Here is a 19,175-nt window from a genome sequence, read left to right as displayed (position 1 = left end):
AGTTTGTGTTGTTTTTAGTGTGTGAAAAATCCTCACCAGTGCAGTGGAAGAACTCCAATAAAACCTTTGTCAATATCTTCCAACAACACAGACCATTCCACTAATAATAACGAAATAACTTTTGATTTAAATGTGCGGTGTCTACGATTACAACCAAACTGAAACTTCTCCCGTGTGCCAAGCGTGTAGGAGAACTACATAGGCCGACGCAAAAACAGGAAGGCCCTTTTCCAGAGCCAGTGTTTGGTTTGTCCGTTCTGGGCTACTGTAGAAACTTGGCAGACGGCTCCGTGAAGAGGACCCGCTCCATATGTAGATACAAATGGCTCATTTTAAGCTAACGAAAACACAACGATCCTTGTGTACAGGTGATGTCACACGTGAGAAAACAAACTTATTAATACAATCTATTCCATATCTCCCAATAGAACGCTGAAATGCTACACACTGTTCCTTTTAGGAAAAATGAGTTAGTTGCATTGAAAGCAAGAGACATAAAGGTATATGTCTTTTTGAATTAAATCTACTTTGAAGACTCAAATCTGGATAAACTCATTTCAAGTGGCTTGTTTTTGCAGTGCACCTCCTCCCGTTGGGCTAATCCTGTCCGAATAAGGATTAATTATGAATCAGTTCTGGTTCTAGGATCTGTATAGTCAATGAAAAACTGGGGCTTTCCTAATTAAGACCGGACTGGATCAGTGTAACACCTGCAAGGATTTATTTGACACGAGGAAATCCTGTAAGCTAAAAACACATTCTCTGCGTTTCATATCCTACCCCCCCCTTACTCTGTGACACTCCGCTCTCTAATAAGAGGTTAATACGTGTTGTTGTTGTGGCTTTTAAAAAGGTTGCTCTTCAGTCCAATCTATTTCCAGAGTAATGAAGAACACATCCTTCGTTCCTGCACTTGAAGCTGTTCTGTTGCTGCGGTTCTCCTCAGGAGGGACGTCGGTAATGAGTCTCAGCTCTGTGCCAAACGTGTTCTGCTCAACATAGGCCACAGCTTGTAAACCCACTAACCCTGCTGCTTGCTCTGCTTTGATCCTGTCAGGACGTAATCCAAGGCAAGGATGTCCAAATTCTACACCTTTTACTTTCCCTTTTTTTTTTTTTTTTTTTTTTTTTTTTTTACTTTCTCGCTCGCCCTCTTCACGGGAGAAAAATATGGTGTGCCTTGTGGGAGCCCGACGTAGGATTAGTACAGTACGGTCCACTTCCTGACCCCGGGTCAGTGGGTCTAGAAGTCTGATTGTAATGTGAGCTGGCTGATGCAGCTGCGAGGTGGAGGTTCTACTGGCAGCAGTTCAGCTCGGTCCGCCGCTCCGTCATTTTTCTCTGCTTTTGCAGATCCAGTAAGCTTGGATGCTGCTCCGATACGATAATGTGTTTCCATCTAGTACAGGAGAGGTCAGAGGCCTGTGTAGTATCACAAATAACACTGGATCTTGATATGAGGCTCTGCAGATGCTGTCAAACTCAAAAACGTCACCAACAGTCACAGCACATCGCCATAAAAGCTGCAGTTCTGACCGTTTGGAGATAAGGATTCATTTAAGGGATCTATTGTGTTGTAAAATGTATTGTTGTTGGGGCTATGAGGGAAGTTCAGCTGGACACATAGAGAAACCTTCCTGTCCAATGCAGGAGGTGATGTGTTGTATACAGTGGTGGAACAAGTACTCGTATCTTCAAGTAAAAGTAGCAATATTGCTCTGTAAAAATATTCAGTATGACAAGTCAAACCCTTCATTCAACTTTCACGTAAGTAAAACTACAAATGTATTAACAGCAAGATTGACTTAACGTATTAAAGGTTTTTTTTTGTAAAATGTTAAATTAACTAGTATATAAAAAACATACTCCTTTTTTTTTTCTCCAACATCTTTTACCAATTCATTTGAAAAAGCCAGTTTTTTTTTTTGGCAAAATGTCAAGTGAAATGATAAGCCCTACTGGCCCATGTTAATGCGCTGCTGATACAGAGGAACATCTGGTCCTGTTTCTGGTTTGTTGACAGCGTGAGTAGTTGATTTATTAACACTTTTTCCTCCTCACTTCATGTTTATATTCCGGTGCAACAGCCTGAGTTTTAAGTGGTCTCTGGTGTGAGACTAGATTTTAGCCTGAGCATGTCAACAGATTCCTAGAATGTGCTACAGGGACAAGTTGTTTATTTGACCAAGCCAGGAAAATGGTCCGTCACACCATTGCAATATCAGCCAAGTATGCCTGTCCATTAGCCGTTTCCATTAACTTTGGTTAATAGATAACTCTCAAAGCAGCTGCTCTAATGCAGGCTTTCTTTATTCACATTGAAGAGAAGCCATCAGGGATTAACGAGGGCCTTTCTGTGCTCTACACACTTAACTTAGTCTTATTTAATGTTCTCAGGCAGTGGTTGGCAACGATAGTTAGCTTAAAGTAATGATTATACAGTTAGAATAGTTTAATAAAAGTAATGAATAAACAGTTGAAATAGTTAGCTAAAAGTAATAAATGAACTATTAATATAGACACTAAAAGGTCATACATACACATTTTACATAGTTATCTTAAAATAATAAATATTCATTGGAAATAGTCAGCTCAAAGTAATGAATAAACAGTCAAAACAGTTTAATATATGTAATGAATAAACAGTTGGAATAGTAAGCTAAAAGTAATAAATACACTTTTAAAATACTGAGCAAAAGGTAATACACAAACATTTTATGTAGTTATTTTAAAGTGATGAATAATGGTTGAAATAGTTTGCTAAAAGTAATGATTAAACTGTTGAAATTGTTAGCTAAGAGTAATAAACATTTTAAATAGTTAGCTAAAAATAATAATTAATTATCCTAAAGTAATCAATAAACAGTTGAAAGACGTAGCTAAAATAAATAAATAATCATTTGAAATAGTTAGCTAAAATTAATTAATAAACTGTTGAATTAATTATCTTGAAGTAATCAACAAACAGTTGAAATAGTTTAAGCTTAAAGAATAAACAGTTGTAATTTTATTTTTGTCCCCTCTGTTTGGGTCAAATTGATCATTATAGACAGATATAGACCTTTTCTTTTCTGTTCTTAATTTCTCAAGCAGTTTACCATCTAATTGACATTTGTATATTTATCACATAAATAAAAAGACAATGAAACTGACCGCTCACTATTTAAATCATTTTATTGACTGTTTTCTACAAAATGCAGTACAGCAATTACAAACTCTTCTCAAATGACAGCACTGTACAGCTAGTATTACTCTACTGTGTAGAATTCAGATACAATATAATACAGTACAGTACTTTAAATAAAATATAGCTTCCTGTAAGCCTGCTCAAGGGGGCATTAAGTTACCGGACATTATCAATCCACTTGAAGAGGGGTGCTTCAACCACAAGTGCAACATTGGTTTTCTGTCTCAATCACTGGCAGCCATGATTGAGGCCTGGGGAAAACAACTAGTTTTCTTGATGCATCTCGTTGGCTGTTTTGGGCAGTTCTGATGAAACATGATTCTTTTCCAAGCTCTTTGATCCATATAAGCGGTTAATTAGAGCTGTTAAGACTTGTGCATGCACACCTGGAGAACCTATAAACCAAAGATTTGAGCTCAGAGTCTGCAGTTCAAAAGCTCTCAGAGGTGTCGTCTCATTGCCTTTGAATCCATTTTGTGTGGTTTACAAGAAGCACAGTCTCATGCAGTATGCAGGCTGTAGGTCCAGTCATTGTGGGGTGAAAGGGTTCAGAGCAGAGGGGTTTCCAGCAAGGAGTCTTTAACAAGCCAGACAGACGACTTAAAGCTGCTCTGCCTCGTCTGTCAGTGTCCAAGCGGGGCCCCGCGGCCAACGGTGGATGTCACTGGGACAGAGGGAATCCTGATATTACATTTTTAAATCTAGAATTCCTCTTTGTCTGAAGCGTAAATGCTTTTAAATTAAGAGAGCCAGCAGATGAAACTGCAACAGCAATTTCCTGTTGTCCTTGAGGGATTCTTTGCTTTTCTTTGTTCACTACCATTTATTACATTATGTTGCTTAAAGCGGGCTGATATCCCCACAAGTATGAGACCAGGTCAAGAGGACCCCATTGAATTTTGGGCATTTTTGCTGACTCCAGTGTCTGGAATAGATCCTAAGAAGCTTTGGCTGTGCGTTGACTCAGAGTGAAACCAGAGCAGGGCACTCAGTGACGGAACAGAAACTTAATGTAGTTGACACGTCAGTATTCTTATATGTGGAAACATCAATATGTACAGATTTTAACCAAGAGATAAAGCTGCTCTGTGTCCAGTAAACATCTATCAATCTTGTCATGTTTGGTTTTAGCCTCTAGGAGTCAGTTGGTCGATCCACCACTTTGGTCCAGACTTGAATAGATTGCTTTGAAATCTTGCACAGATATTCAAGGTCCCCAAATGATTTATCCTAAGGACTTTAGTGATCCTCTGACATTTCCTCTAGCGCCACCAGCACGCTGACATTTTTGATATTTTAGTGAAATGTCTCAACAATTATTAACTGGATTACCATGAACGTTGGACATTCATGTTCCCTGCAGTATGCAACGTAATAACTTTGTTGATTCCCCTTACTTACTGATTTGTTGCCGTCCTCGCATTTGAATTTGTTCAATACTTTCGTTTGTGAGCAAAACTAATGCCATTCCCATGAGCCTCAGCTGCACTTATTTGCATGTTAGCTAATCTTAGCAATAGTATGATAACCGAATAAACTCAAATGTTAAACACGGACAAACATTTTCTTCTTAACATCACCATTGTGAGCACGTTACCATGAGAACAACTACATTTAGTATATTTACTTCACTTGGATTTTCTTAACAATTAACATTACAGCCTAACAGAACTGCTAGCACACTAACACAGTACAGTTGTTATTAATCCTGTAACGGTAGCCGGTGTCTTATTCTGTGCTCCTGTGCTGCTTCATGGCCTCTATCTTATGGGGCTACCTGAGAGTGTATTGATTCTCAGACAGCATGGGGTGTGATGAGGATTCAGGGAGAATAAAGAAGCAGTGAAACCAGTAATAACCCTGAAACTTGACACAGGGGTCTCCCGTTACTCCCGGTAAGAAAACAAGTAAAAAACACTCAAACTCCAGCTGCTCTGTATTTTCCCACAAGTTTCCTCTGACCTCGCTTCAGAATAGAGAAAAACAGCTTTTGCGTCACATGCGCTTGTCATCGACCCTACCTATGCTCTTAAATTTCTGGATGTGGGATTTCATTGGAGAAGTGAAAGTTCTCCTGGCAGTCACACCAAAGTTGTTCCCAGCATATCTCAGTAGTACATACATGCTTGCCCTGTTAACTTAAATAAATAAAACCAACTTGAAAAGACCTTAGAGGTTTAACTTTTCTGAACTTTTCCTTTGCTCTTTCTTTTCTTTGATTAATCCCTCAAAGATTTATCAAGCCCTCCGATGCTGTCACTATCACATATTGCCTGTCTGCACTACTGTAAATGTGTCCTGCGTATCTTTTCAATTTATTAGTCAGATGTCTGCTGCAGCATGTGACAGGGGTATTCAACCTTACCCTCACAGAAGACTGCTGACCAAGCATTAAGCAAACACTGCGGGTGTTTCCTTTGGTCGCCCTGATGGTCAGAGTTTTTAGCTCTACTGACATTTTTTCAGAGGCAGATCTGACTTGCAGGGAAAGAAAAATTCAATTTGGTTGGTCTGAATTAGCCCCGTTCCATTTCTTCTGCCTGACAAAATACAAGCCAGTCTTACAGAGTTTGGTAAGGAAACGCAGGTAAAGCAGTACCAAGAGATTTTATGCAAATCTGAACCTAGGGTTTGGCAATATGACAATACTTAATTTAGCATTAATACATTCATAGAGAGGGGGAACTTACAAGAAAAGGAATTCAAAATAATGGTGAAGTTCCAAAACACTGGATCCCACATTTCCCATTTTGCAATTTTGCACCAATAGCATCTTTTTTTTGTTGGACCCTCCCTGCCGGGTAAACACCCAGTTCTTTCAAACTCCACACCCCAGTTAATAATAATAAGAAAGATTGTGTGATTTCCGTGCGTTGGCTGAAATAAACACAATGACATCATCAGGGTTTTGTTTTTTTTACTTTGAAAAATTATTTCCAAAGCCACAGAAACTATGACAACTGTTTCCACAGGTTGACTAGTAAACTGACCTGTATGCTCATATATAATATAATATAATATAATATAATATAATATAATATAATATAATATAATATAATATAATATAATATATGTTGGCGGTCGTCCCTTTAACCATAAGCTAACAGATATTTGTCAACCAGTAATGATTATACCGTAGAGATTACTCTCGGGGTAGCCATCTCTTTAATATCTCTAGTTGTGTTAGACCAACAAGCTGGACTGCTTCAGGGCAATATTGTTTTTTATGGGATTAAGTAGCTTGATTTGTCGCTATTTTAGAAACATTTTTAGAGTTTAATTTGTTGCCTGGATGGTGTGGGAAATTACAGTATGTTCTACCCCGGAGGTAGATGATATCACCATGGTTACTGTGTACTTAGTATAGGGACCGTGCCCTAAGTGTCTTCCTGATCACTCCTTCCTGTCCACTCTGTCACTCCCGTGTCCTGTCAATGTGTGTTCCTGCTGTTGCCCGTCTCTAGGTCTAGGAAAGTGAGTAGCTTTTACCTAACATGCTCTCTACAAAGTTCCAAAGAAAAAATGGATGCAAACTCAAACAATGTACAGTATGATTAATGAACAAGATCTAAAATAAGGAAACTCACGACCTGTAAGACATCCGTGTGCGGCTGTGTGTGTGCGCGGCTGCCAGTAAGTGAATGTGTGCATGGATACAATAGCAACAGTGTTCTATTATTGCATCACCAGGCTTTGTTTTGGTGTCAGCATCCGTAGCATTAATGTTAAACGTCACTGTCTTCCTGGAGACAGCTTTCTGTTTTGGATGTGAACCGATAATCACTCAGACTTTTCAGCTTGTTGTGTGAGATTTTCCCTCATACATTCGTTTCTTCTCTTGCAGCATGGGTGGGCTCCCTCTCCATGGGGATGATCTTCTTCTGCTCTCCCATCGTCAGCGTCTTCACCGACATCCTCGGCTGCAGAATAACGGCAGTGGGCGGCGCTGCTGTCGGCCTGGTCGGCCTGCTGGCCAGCTCCTTTGTCAAGTAAGGACGAAAATATAGCTGTTCAATTCAAAATGACATCATGTCATCACTGCAGACAGAGCATAGAGTATTCATGACACCTTCTCATACATAGATATTTGGGTAGCGGGCGCCTTCAGTCCTCAGCTAAAAATATTAGTTTTACCCTTTTTCCACCAAATTAGTGTGTATATGCAGTTATTTTTAAACACAGGAAAACCCATTAAGAACAGGTGATGGACAACTTTCCCATTGCCAGTAGATGAGGATGATTTCCTATTTTTCTTTCTGCTGTTTCACATTCGACATATAATCAGCTTTGACGTTGACATGGTCCACTTGTTAGCAAACAGTTGCTTAATTGAAAATCCAGCTACAGAGCAACATATGATTCAATGTTGAGTTGTGTTTGTGTCCAACTGTAGAATGTAAGCCCAATATTCCCAGCACTGTTTTTGGTCCCCACCAACTCCTGAGGGGACAATCAGTCTCATCAGCTGCTAAATGTTCCACCATGCTCAGGGAGCGCACATACTCCTTTTAGCTTTGATCAAGACCCAGTGGGTAAAAGGCTCTGCTCTTAGCACTCCGTTGTTAATCATTTCCTGGAATTTGATACATGTACACGTGAGGAAACACTCGCACAAACACTCAGAAATGTGATCAACCCTGGCTTCATCACTTTAAGTGCAATAAATAAGTAATAAAACATTTCAATTACCACTTATCAAGTGGCTGTCAAGCAGCCTTTTAACCCTAACCCACACACATGTCAGGGCAGGCTGACAGTCCAGTTCCGCAGCAGACAGTGCAAGGTGCAACATTTCTTAGTCATGTGACTTCGCTGTTAAAATGTATTTACCCCGCTCAGGACTTTGAAACCACTTGGACGCACCATCCTGTATTTATCTGGACTTTCACCACTAGACATAAATCATTTCACCTCATTGAATGTGCAGTTTAATGTAATTTGGCATTGTTGAAAGGCTTAGTGGACAAAATGTAAACACTTGGCTAAACATTGTACCTGGTAGTGTTCAAGATATGTACATTTCTCTAGAGAGCTTCAGCAGCATATGGACTAATCGTTATGAGTGTATTTAAAGTTATATATATTTTCTTATATGCTAATGTATTAATGTAACAATACTACTTTACACTCATTAAAGATGACATTTGGAAATAATAAGTGGACCATGGCAATGTTAATATTGTGTTCTAGTTTTCTGATTGGGGGAATAAACCCGTTGCACCACCCATTCACCCGCCCGCCCAGCACTTGTGTTGACCATATTTTGAATTATATATTATATATATTTTAAATATCATATTTAATTTTTTTTTATTAAACCTGATATTAAAAACGAGACAATTCAGTCATACAAGGCTTTAACAAAAGCACTGATTACAATATTAACAAATAGTATTATAAATGTAGTGAAATAAGTGTGAGGTCTATCTAACCAAATTCCTAATGCATATAATGCTGTTTTTATATTGATAAGATTTGCATAAAAGGATCAATATGAATATCAAAAGCAGACTGACTTAGAAAAGGTCTGTGGTTTCCCAATGGCTGGTGTCATCAGAATAAAATTAAACACGGCAGTGCTCAGTTAATAAAATGCATTTTATTATGTATAGAGTAAATAGCAATGTTGATTATTGGGGAACACCTTTATCAACCACCGTGGGACTCATACTAAGCAAAAACATAAATAAATATGTACTTGCTTAATCTTGTTGTTATAGCCTAAACATTCCATACTGAATCATATACAAACAGCTCACAGGGCTTTCTTTCGCCTTTGGGTAACTTTTTTTTTACACCCAGTGCTATTGGAATTTCTTGCGGAACAAAGGCGAATAAATGACCATCTCTTCTCCTGGAAATCCACTAATGTCAGGAGCGAATCATAAGGCTTTACAATGATGTTACTTGTGGCTTTACCCCCCCCTCAGGTCCCTGGGCCCCATGTACTTCACCTATGGCATTGTGTTCGCCTGCGGCTGCTCTTTCGCCTACCAGCCCAGCTTGGTCATCCTGGGCCACTACTTCAAGAAGCGTCTGGGTCTGGTGAACGGCATTGTGACGGCCGGCAGCAGCATCTTCACCATCACCTTGCCCTTCGCTCTGTCGCACCTGCTGGAAAAAGTAGGCCTTCAGAACACCATGCGAGTCCTCTGCATCCTCATGTTTGTGCTGATGCTGGCCGGCCTCACCTACAAGCCCCTGCTGCCGGTCAAATCCAACAAAAGCCGCACAGGCAGCCGATGCCCACCCATGAGCCAGATCTTCAACCTCAATATCTGGAAGTCCTTGGGATATCGCATTTGGGCCTTCGGCATCCCCGCAGCCCTCTATGGCTACTTTGTGCCTTATGTTCACCTGGTGAGTTTGTGTTCTCCACATACTTTTTTTCGTTCATCGCAGTCAGATTTGATCTCACCAACCTTCACGCATACAGTGCATATTTATCTGTTTGTGTTTCTGGTTATCGTCACCCAACTCTCTGAGCCAAAGGTCAGTCTGATGAATAACAGCACGCCAAGTGCCAACAGAGGAATTCCATGCTGTGATTTCCCAGTATCCTAATCCCATGTTTTGGATGTGTTTGTTGGCAAGGGGCAGGAATAAGGGGGAGGTCAAGGAGGGAGCTTCAACAACACACATATCAAAACACATACTTGCAACATGAGATTTATTAATGTGAATGGGGAGAGGAATGGAACTCTAAACCTCAGCCAGTATCTCCCAGGCATTCAGCGACGGCACAGCGTGTTACCGCAAGATGGTTCATGACTCTTAGTCTACTTTAGTATTTAGCAACTGTTCGTTAGGACGGTGTCAAGGCCTTTCCAAACGGGGGACAAAACCCCAAAAACGAAATGAAAATATAAACAATTTCGTTGACGATTTTCCACATTCAAACCTTCCACTCCAAGGCCCACGAGAATATTTGGGTTCTGTGCATTCCACCGAAAATCTAATGTTCGCACGTTACACAATCATCGATGCATCGTTGTTTTTACTATAATAAATATAATAGAAAAGTAAGAGTGGCGTTATCGCTGAACTTCATTGGGCTGGTCTTCATCATTCATGTCTGGACTGAATCGTATCTGTTTTATTGTAATCCGATACATGGCAAAAGGCTTAGTGGTTAGTCGATAATACCGTCTCTGTTGGATTTTTCAATCTCTTTATAATCTTTATTTTGTTTGTCAAAGAGGGCAGTATGTTGCTCGACCAAATGGATCAATCGATGGATATCCATATTGTTGTGTGACGATGTGAACAGATTCATGACGTTGGCGTCCAAGAAAAATCTATAGATGGCATTAACAAATGTCCATATATTATTGGCTGGCTTGTTTTTGTCGGTACTGGAAATTTGCAGAAATCTAAACCGCTCCGGAAAGAAAAAAACGCATTGTGGAACAGGAAAGTTTGGGATTTGGCATGGATAGGTTCATGAAGATAGATAGAACCCACATTGACACAGGGAGAGCATGCAAACTCCACAAAGAAGGCCTGTTTAGTCTGGGAATTGAACCCGTGCCTCTCATGCTGTGGGGCGACAGTGCTATCCACCACACCACCATGCAGCACAGAATGTGAGCATTTGGTCCGAACAGACCTTAAATAACTCTTTCAAATCAGGCTGCCTCATGTGGCTCAAAGCTGTGCTGCCGATATAAATGTTAAATAAAAGACTTTGGAAGAAATACTGCAAATATATTTGGCCACCCTAATATAATCTCCTAGTCTAAGGGAATGACTGTTTTACACAAGCCAATGCAGGATTCTTTGTGAGGCCTACCTCACTAACAAAGCTGTGCTTGCTTTGCTGTTCATGCACAGAGTAGCGGTAGCCTAGGATATATGATACATCTTTTGTAAATGTTATGCAGGTTATGGTTTACCTTATGTTGCATGCCTTGTGCAATGTTGACGCCTACAATTGTGTTCTTTTGCAACAGCGATCGTGACTTTCAGCTTTACCGAAAGAACCATTCTTCATTAAAGCTGCGGTCCAGGCTCGTTGAGTGTAACATTATTTTGACCTTTCCTGACAAACAATTCAACAGGCCTTTCTTCCTGCATGCGTTCTCCAACAATTAGGATGTTGCATAATAGCGTCAAAAACAGTTCAATTTGATTAATATTTCCTGCCAATCAGGACTGCATTCAGCTATAATGTTTCCGTACTTACAGAATTGAACCAGCACTCCTCAGTGAACAGCGTCCTTGGCAGAGGTCACTGATTATTTCCTGTGTTTTGTTAGCAGCCTGTTCACACTGATATAGGCTTATCTAAATAGCATTCATTTTGTAAAACAGTAAAAATTTAAAAACTGATGCTTATTTAGTAAATGTACTTTTACATATTTTTGAAAGTGCGGCCCCCACAGTGCCCTTGGAGAAATGTAGTCAATAACCCCTGCTGTAGATTGGTCAGATGGACACTTTATTTGACATCTAATTTTAACCTAAAGAATACTTCACAAATATTATCCATGTGATCTTTGATTTAGACAATTATGCCAACGTTTTGCAGAATATCTCAAGATCTGGACAAATAAAAGCAAAACTATCCGCATGGCTAGATACAGAAGTAAATTAAACATACTTCAGCCAGAAGCGGAGACTCTTATGCTGAGTCTAACTGTTTACGTGCTAAAGCCTGCAACAGCTAACGTGACTGCCAGTCCCAGCAGCTTCCTTATTCCCTCACCACAGCACGGGTCCACATGAGATACTTCAGCTGTGTGGTCCTGATGAAAGTAACCAAATATGACAGGAAAGGCTCAATCTGCAGTTCTGTAAACAGGTGTCACTTTCCCCCGAATCTTCCCCTTTATTTCGGCTACGAGATGGGAAAATACGACTTTTGAGAAAACATCTCCTCTGGAAGGCTGGGGGGGGAGAAGAGCCTGGATGTGTTGGACGGTTTATTTGGACACGATGACTGTGTTATTGGACGGAGATCAGCCTTGTCCCGGAGATGTGTTTTCCCAAAACTTCTCCTGTGTCTGCTACTCAGACTGGGACACCGCATGGGGGCCCGGCTGCAGCCTCAGCGACACCACTGCCCTCATAGCCCCAGCACCCATCCTTCCCTAGACACAGAGCCTCCGCCTCCCCCTCCCCGCTCTTAAAGCCAAGTCCCGACCTTGTGACACTGCTCGGGAAGAGGAAGGAGGAAAAAAACACGGGTCAAAGCAACATATTGTTCAGCTTTTCAGGAAGGGAGTCCCATCAGACCCTCAAAACCCTCTCCAGTCTTTTTCTTTCCCCGGTGTGTTTGCGTGCGTCAGGGACTGTTTGCCTTTGCCTTTTAGAGGGTTTAGAGTTTTTTTTTTTTTTCTCTTTCCAAATCAAGCTTTACATATCTTCAGACTGCAAAAGTGTAAAGTCCACACACACACACACACACACACACACACACACACACACACACACACACACACACACACACACTTGCACACACCTTTCCAAGTACTGCTGATTTGAGATAAGATGTCCTCAAGGTACAGCTATGTTTGCTCTGTGCGTTTGCTGATTAAAGGCGTGGTAGTCTCTTTCTGCCTACTCTGCAAAAAAAAAACATATCGATGACTAGCACATGAGAAAGTTTGAACGTCAGCCAGACAGATAACGCATGTCCCCCCTACAACAGATTCACATTAGCGCCATTCAGAATGGTATTTGAATGATATATTTTCTTTAGAAAGCGAATTCTACTTGACAAATGTGTTTGTTTCTGTGTGTTTAACAAGGACCACCTGCAGGGCTGCAATGTGTGTTTTGTGTGTGTGTGTGTGGGTTGGGAGGAGGCTGGATGTTTAATGACCACTAAACAACAAGCAAAGAGAGCAGAGAGCATGTGAGCCGTTGTACCTCGGGGCTCTGAGATGGAAAACTCACCCAAAAACACACTATTATAGCAGCTTTAAACGAGCGTATTGGTGATGTGGCGTTGAAGCTCTACTGCAGAGTTCAAAGGAATCTACTGACAGTTAAAGGGATAGTTTGGATGTTTTGAAGTGGGGTTGTATAGTCAGTGTGTTACTACAGTAGAGGACGGTCCGCACTCCCCCAGTTTGGAGAAGCAGACAGGAGTACCAGCACGGGAGAAAAGCAATCTACTGCTGTGGACAGGCTCAGCGGCAAAACGCATTTTAGACCAACCTAAAAATAGAATATTTATAATATTTTCAATGCTCAACCTTGCCATGAGACAGCCGTTTTCGAGGGGGGAACTAAAGCCGTTGTATCCATATATGCTCTCTCCAAAGCCACCAGACTCGCTGGTCTAACGTGATCAGTTAGTTGGTTATTGTTAGTGTGTGGCTTTGGTGAATCCAAACTAACCAAAGTCACACAATAACACAAATTAACTAACCAAGCAAGGCAGCAGTCGACCAACAATCTGTTCTGCATGGTAAAATAATAGTTTTTTCCAATGGAGTTTGGGGACTTTGGCGAGAGAATAGATACCTCAGTTCCCCTTCAGAAAAAAATACTGTATGGCTTTCTCAAAGTAAGGTAAACCAGCGAAAATATTATAAATATAGCTTAAACTGATATTGTTTTTCTTAGTGCCTTTATTTTCAGGTTGAATTGTGTTTTGCTGCTGCCCCCATCCACATTGATTTGCTGCTGTGCCAGAACTCATGTCTGCTGTAGGTAATACGCTGAATATGCGTAAGTACTTCATACAACCACATTTCAAAACACTTTGAGGATCCCTTTAGGTTCAGGCGTATTCTGTTGCACTCTGGGAAATGTAGAAAGTGGTTGAGTGTAGCAAAGGTGCACGGATTAGATCTAAGGGAAGGAGGCAGAGTGTTAAAAGCAGTTAAAGGTTGATCAGCTGTGCCTGTATACGAATGTGTGTGTGTGTGTGTGTTTTCTCACGTTTCACATGAAAGTGAGCTTGTGGTTCGGAAAACATGATCACAGACACACACACACGAAACCTCAAAATACAAACAATCAAAGCATGCCCTGCTGCAATCGTTTTTCGTGCAGCTTTGTTATGCAACAGTGCTCGCTCAATCAGTTTTTAAAAAATGACCTTTTTCCACAAATAAATATTTGTAGCAAGTTTCTCAGGGGATTGGCGGAAAAATTGCCACATGTATTATCTTCCTTTTTTCAGAGTACAGTAATGTGGGGTTGACTGTGGCGTCTGGAGACAGACTGATCTTTTCCAAGGATTGATCAGCTTATGTTAAAATGCCAAAGCCGTGTGATAAACTCGAGCATGATACAGGCTGACACAGGGAGTGAAGATAACCGCTGCAGAATCTATAGGACCATGTAATCTGTTTGAAGACAGCACCATCCTGCAAACTCGCAGGAAGCCTCGAATACATAACAGACATTATTGATGCAGAGTGTGAATGAGTCAGAGAGGTTCAATAGGGGATGTCTTCTTGTCTCTGCCTGGAACATCCAGGGGCGTTTACACAGAAATGACAGAGGGACGCTGTTTTATAGATTTCCTCTGCATGTCTGTCCAGACATCGCAGCAGAGGAACTGTCAGCATCATAGATTAGACTGACCAGTTGATTCTCATGAAAGGGTCGGTGGGGGGGGGGTTTGCTTGGTCATTACTCAGACATCTGTTGTGCTTGTTATCTTGTGTCTGGGCTGCATGATCATGGTCTGCTGTGGCTGACTGATGCATCTCACCACAGAGGATTCCAATAAAAAATCAGCATTCTCCTTCTCAAGAGAATCAAAAAACATTAGGGCTGCATTTAATGATTATCTTCATATTCGATTCATCTGTTGATTATTTGCTAGATTAGTTGATTAATCATTTGGTTTATAAAATTTCAGAACAAGTAAAGAAAAGGTCCAGTTCAAAAGTCCACTGTCTGTAGATGTCTTGTTCTGTCTGTCAGAAAACCCAGAGATATTCACTTCCATGTGATTTAAAAAAAACAACAAAAAGCAGGAAATCTCCATATTTGAGAAGCTGAAAAACTGAATTTTTGCGTGAAAAATGACTGGTAAGGCTAACATGATGATTACCGCAACTCTGCACTGCCCTCATACAGCGGCTATCGCTGATAATGCCGGTCCCCACCAGTTGAACACTGTTAGCTCATTCAGTGTGTGTGTGTGTGTGTGTGTGTGTGTGTGTGTGTGTGTGTGTGTGTGTGTGTGTGTGTGTGTGTGAGTGTGTGTGATGCAATTATGCACACACACACTGAGCCACCAGTTAATTTGCCTGCAGCAATGATTCTTGGCTGCTGGAATCCCCTCTGAGCAGGGCGCTCCTGAACACAGAGAATGCTGTTGTGGCGTATCGACGAGGACAATAAGTCATCCAGAGATCTTTGCAGATGGATGTGTGACCTCCAGGGTAGAGGGGTGGAGGGGGGCTGATGGGGGAGGGGGTTGGGGTTGTAGAAGCAGCAGACAGACAGGCCCTTTGAGCAGGACTGCTGCTGCCTGGAGGTAGAAGTAGTTGGCAGGGCTCCACACATCGGGCCCCTTTTTTCTCACTGGCACTCAAACTCTGGGCCTCACAGATTGGCCCTTTAGGGGTAGGAGGAGGGACACGTGCAGCAAGTAATGTGGAAAAAAAGCACCTGGGCTGCTTTTCTAACAGGCTGTGGTGGAATCTAACATTCACTGGCAACAAAAATATTAAAGATTATATAAGAGGTATGTCGAAATATGGACCGGTTGGATAAGGGTGCCGATAAGTGTTAGGCTCTGACATGGCAGCATCAACAAACTCTGGCTGATACAGTACAGATCAGTGGAATCACTAAGCTGGACTCCAGGCTGTCAAACCCCACAACTTGTTTTCTGCAAAAAGCATGCAAAAACACTGCTACCCATGCATGTGATGGGTCACGTCCTCAATGTGAAACATTGTAATGTAAAATGTTTGTCCGTATAAAATACAAGAAACACTGGTTTCCTCACAACTATGTGCCGCTGAAGGGAAATGATTTCCTGCTGATAATCTGCTGTTGTGGATGCCATTATCAACTCCATGTAAATCTCTTCAAGGCTGTTGATGCTGTTAATCAATGAGTGTGTTTGGGTGGGTTTTCATGATCTTGCATACAGTTGGTTCAAATCAGGTTGTTGTGGTTTGAGTTTACTGACTGTTGACATAAGATTACATTACATTACATTACAGTCATTTAGCAGACGATAAGATAAGACAAGACAGCTGTCACGCTTATCACCGTGAGTTACATGAAAATGTCATCACTGATGTACATGGACCTCAGTTTGATGCGACTTCTTGAATATATGAAAGTGAACTGATCTCCAGCACTGCAGTTGGTTTTAGCGTTTCCTCATCTGCATTTTTAACTTTCCTTTTTTCTTTTCCGGTTGTTACATTGGATTAGCGCCATGAGACAGCTGTGTTCATCTGTTTTCCTCTCAACTGTCCCCAGATGAAGCATGTGGAGGAGCGCTTTGGAAAAGATGCCAGTAAAGAAGTTCTGCTCATGTGCATCGGCATCACGTCCGGCGTGGGCCGTCTCATCTTCGGCAGAGTGGCGGACTATGTTAATGGAGTCAACAAAGTCTACCTGCAGGTCAGTGCCAGGCCTCAGAGTTTAAGGAGGCAGACATGCTTCATCACATCTTATGTTGCCAGCTCATTCCTTACTGGTTCAACAAGTATCGCGTGACTGTCATTTTGAAGCCTTTGAAAGCTCTTTTTCTTTATATTAAAGCTGCTTAAAGTCACCAATTCATGCTAATATTCCTAATATCTAAAGTCCAACTGAAATTTAGTTGCTTTTTTTTGTTCTGCTGCAGCATAAAAATAACAATTACATTTTTTTATACTGCAAAAAGGGATGACTAAATGTGATTTCAATGAGACTTTAATTCCTCTAAAAAAAAGTATTTAGATGATCGTGGGGAGGTCATGTAAAACTAAAACACCTAATCCAAATGAACTTGAACTTGGAAAGGGAACTTTATTTAAAATTCACTACATAGAGATTATTAAACCTTCAAATGAAGGATGTCAATACAACCCCTCTCTCCTGTCCCTCTAGGTGACCTCCTTCTTCGTCATCGGCGTCATGTCCATGATGATCCCTCTGTGCAACATCTTTGGCGGGCTGATCGCCGTGTGCCTGCTGATGGGGCTGTTTGACGGCTGCTTCATCTGCATCATGGCCCCCATCGCCTTCGAGCTGGTCGGGCCCGACGACGTGTCCCAGGCCATCGGCTTCCTGCTGGGCCTGATGTCCGTGCCCATGACCGTGGGACCCCCCATCGCAGGTAATACGGGAACAGTGTGTGTTTATGCTCTCAATAAGCCACTGAATATATGATGTATGCTCCCGCCACACTGAATATGTTTAACTCTGAGTTAGGCATGGCAGCTAAGTACATTTGGAGACTATTCATGAGCTCTTGAGCGACCCTGACCTTTGACCTCTGTGTGAAGGGAAAACGGAGAAAATACGTTTTTCATACTGTGATCAGTAGAATGTTATATTTCGTTGTTTATTCCATCACATCTACACCATTGACAGGCACTGACAGAAATTTAACGTATTATACATTTTATCCATCTTTAAAAATAATATTCTATAAGATCTTCTCTATAAAGATATAATTCCCTGCTATTTCTTTCAGAAGGTCTCACATAAAATGAAATATCAAATGTAATTATTTACTCTATAATAATGTAATGTTGTAGCATACTAGTTCAGCTCATAGTCACTCCTGATTTTAAAGAGTATCATACTGAGCTTACGTCTTACATTCACTGGTCTTTGGCACCACCTAGTGTTTATTTTGGCACATTGCAGTTGCTGAACTTGTAGGTTGTAAATTACAAGCACAAAACCCCTAATATTTCAGAAAGCAAGTTATTGTCGGCTTTCTATAGTTCCTACAGGTTTCTAGGTGCACGTAAAAGCTAAACATAAAAATAACAATGATAATGACTTTATTTCTAGAACACCTTTTCATACAAAATATGTTGCTCAAAGTGTATTAAATATACTATATGCAATACGAGGAGATAGATTAAAACAATTAACAAAAAGTGTAGATTCTAAAATATATGTCAATAAGTGAAATTAAAAAAAATGAAATTATTAAGAATAATAAAAAATATATAATTAGTAACAACATTTACATAAATGTTAAGACAAATTAAATGTCTATCTATCTATCTATCTATCTATCTATCTATCTATCTATCTATCTATCTATCTATCTATCTATCTATCTATCTATCTATCTATCTATCTATCTATCTATCTATCTATCTACTTATTTATCCATCCATCCATCTATCTGCTCACAGGTTTCCTGAGGGACAGACTGGGCAGCTACAACGAGGCCTTCTACCTGGCAGGTATCCCCCCGATCATCGGAGGAGCCGTGTTGTGTCTGATTCCCTGGGTGGAGGCCAGGCGCAAGAGGAGGGAGAAGGAGGAGTCGCTGTCCAGGGAGCAGGATGTCACCGAGAAGATGATCGGGGGCGAGAAGGCCCTGGAAGCCGCTCAAAGCAAAACCGGAGAGTCTGTCCTCTAAGTGCCCCTCCTACAGACTATAAAGAGAGACACGCGGGGTCAGACTGAGACTGCTGAGTACCGAGATACAGTATGAGTTAGATTGCCTTCAGTAGGAGAACATGCCAAAGTGATGAAACATATCAGGTTGAGTTCAGCTTATTGTGAATTTAATCCTGAAGAACTATGCATTAGATTGTTTGACTGAACTAATCTTACAACAGGCAAACTTGAAGTGTAAAGTGGAAATTGAGACCATTTTTTTTTTTTTTTTTTTTTTTTTTTTTTTTTTAGTCACAAGGGAAAGAAGACCTGCTGTGCTTACTATAAATGCAGTGTAAAAGCTGCTGATGCACATCTTTAGCCAGTGTCTCTATGGAAAACACTTTCCAATGGCATTTTTAAAGGAAAGGTGGACTTCTGCCATTATTTAACAATCAGTTTTCAACACCACCATTTGTTTTAAGATGTAGAAATGTGGCATAAA

General features: G+C 40.9%; 1 protein-coding gene across 1 annotated transcript in view; it reads left to right on the top strand.

Annotated features, from left to right (window-relative positions):
- slc16a10 (solute carrier family 16 member 10) overlaps positions 1-18,957 on the top strand; it is a 32,368-nt gene extending 13,411 nt beyond the window's left edge. The window contains exons 2-6 of the mRNA XM_054618428.1: positions 7,032-7,176; positions 9,118-9,547; positions 16,598-16,741; positions 17,213-17,441; positions 18,481-18,957. Of these exons, the coding sequence (XP_054474403.1) occupies positions 7,032-7,176; positions 9,118-9,547; positions 16,598-16,741; positions 17,213-17,441; positions 18,481-18,710 (1,178 nt within the window). The 3' untranslated portion in view covers positions 18,711-18,957. The remainder of the gene's footprint in view (positions 1-7,031; positions 7,177-9,117; positions 9,548-16,597; positions 16,742-17,212; positions 17,442-18,480) is intronic.
- Positions 18,958-19,175: the final 218 nt, after the last annotated feature.

This window comes from Anoplopoma fimbria, chromosome 18 (genome assembly GCF_027596085.1).
Source record: "Anoplopoma fimbria isolate UVic2021 breed Golden Eagle Sablefish chromosome 18, Afim_UVic_2022, whole genome shotgun sequence".
NCBI classification, from domain to species: Eukaryota; Metazoa; Chordata; class Actinopteri; order Perciformes; family Anoplopomatidae; genus Anoplopoma; species Anoplopoma fimbria.
The sequence above is the reverse complement of the archived record's forward strand: the minus strand, read 5'-3'. Positions and strand labels throughout refer to the sequence as shown.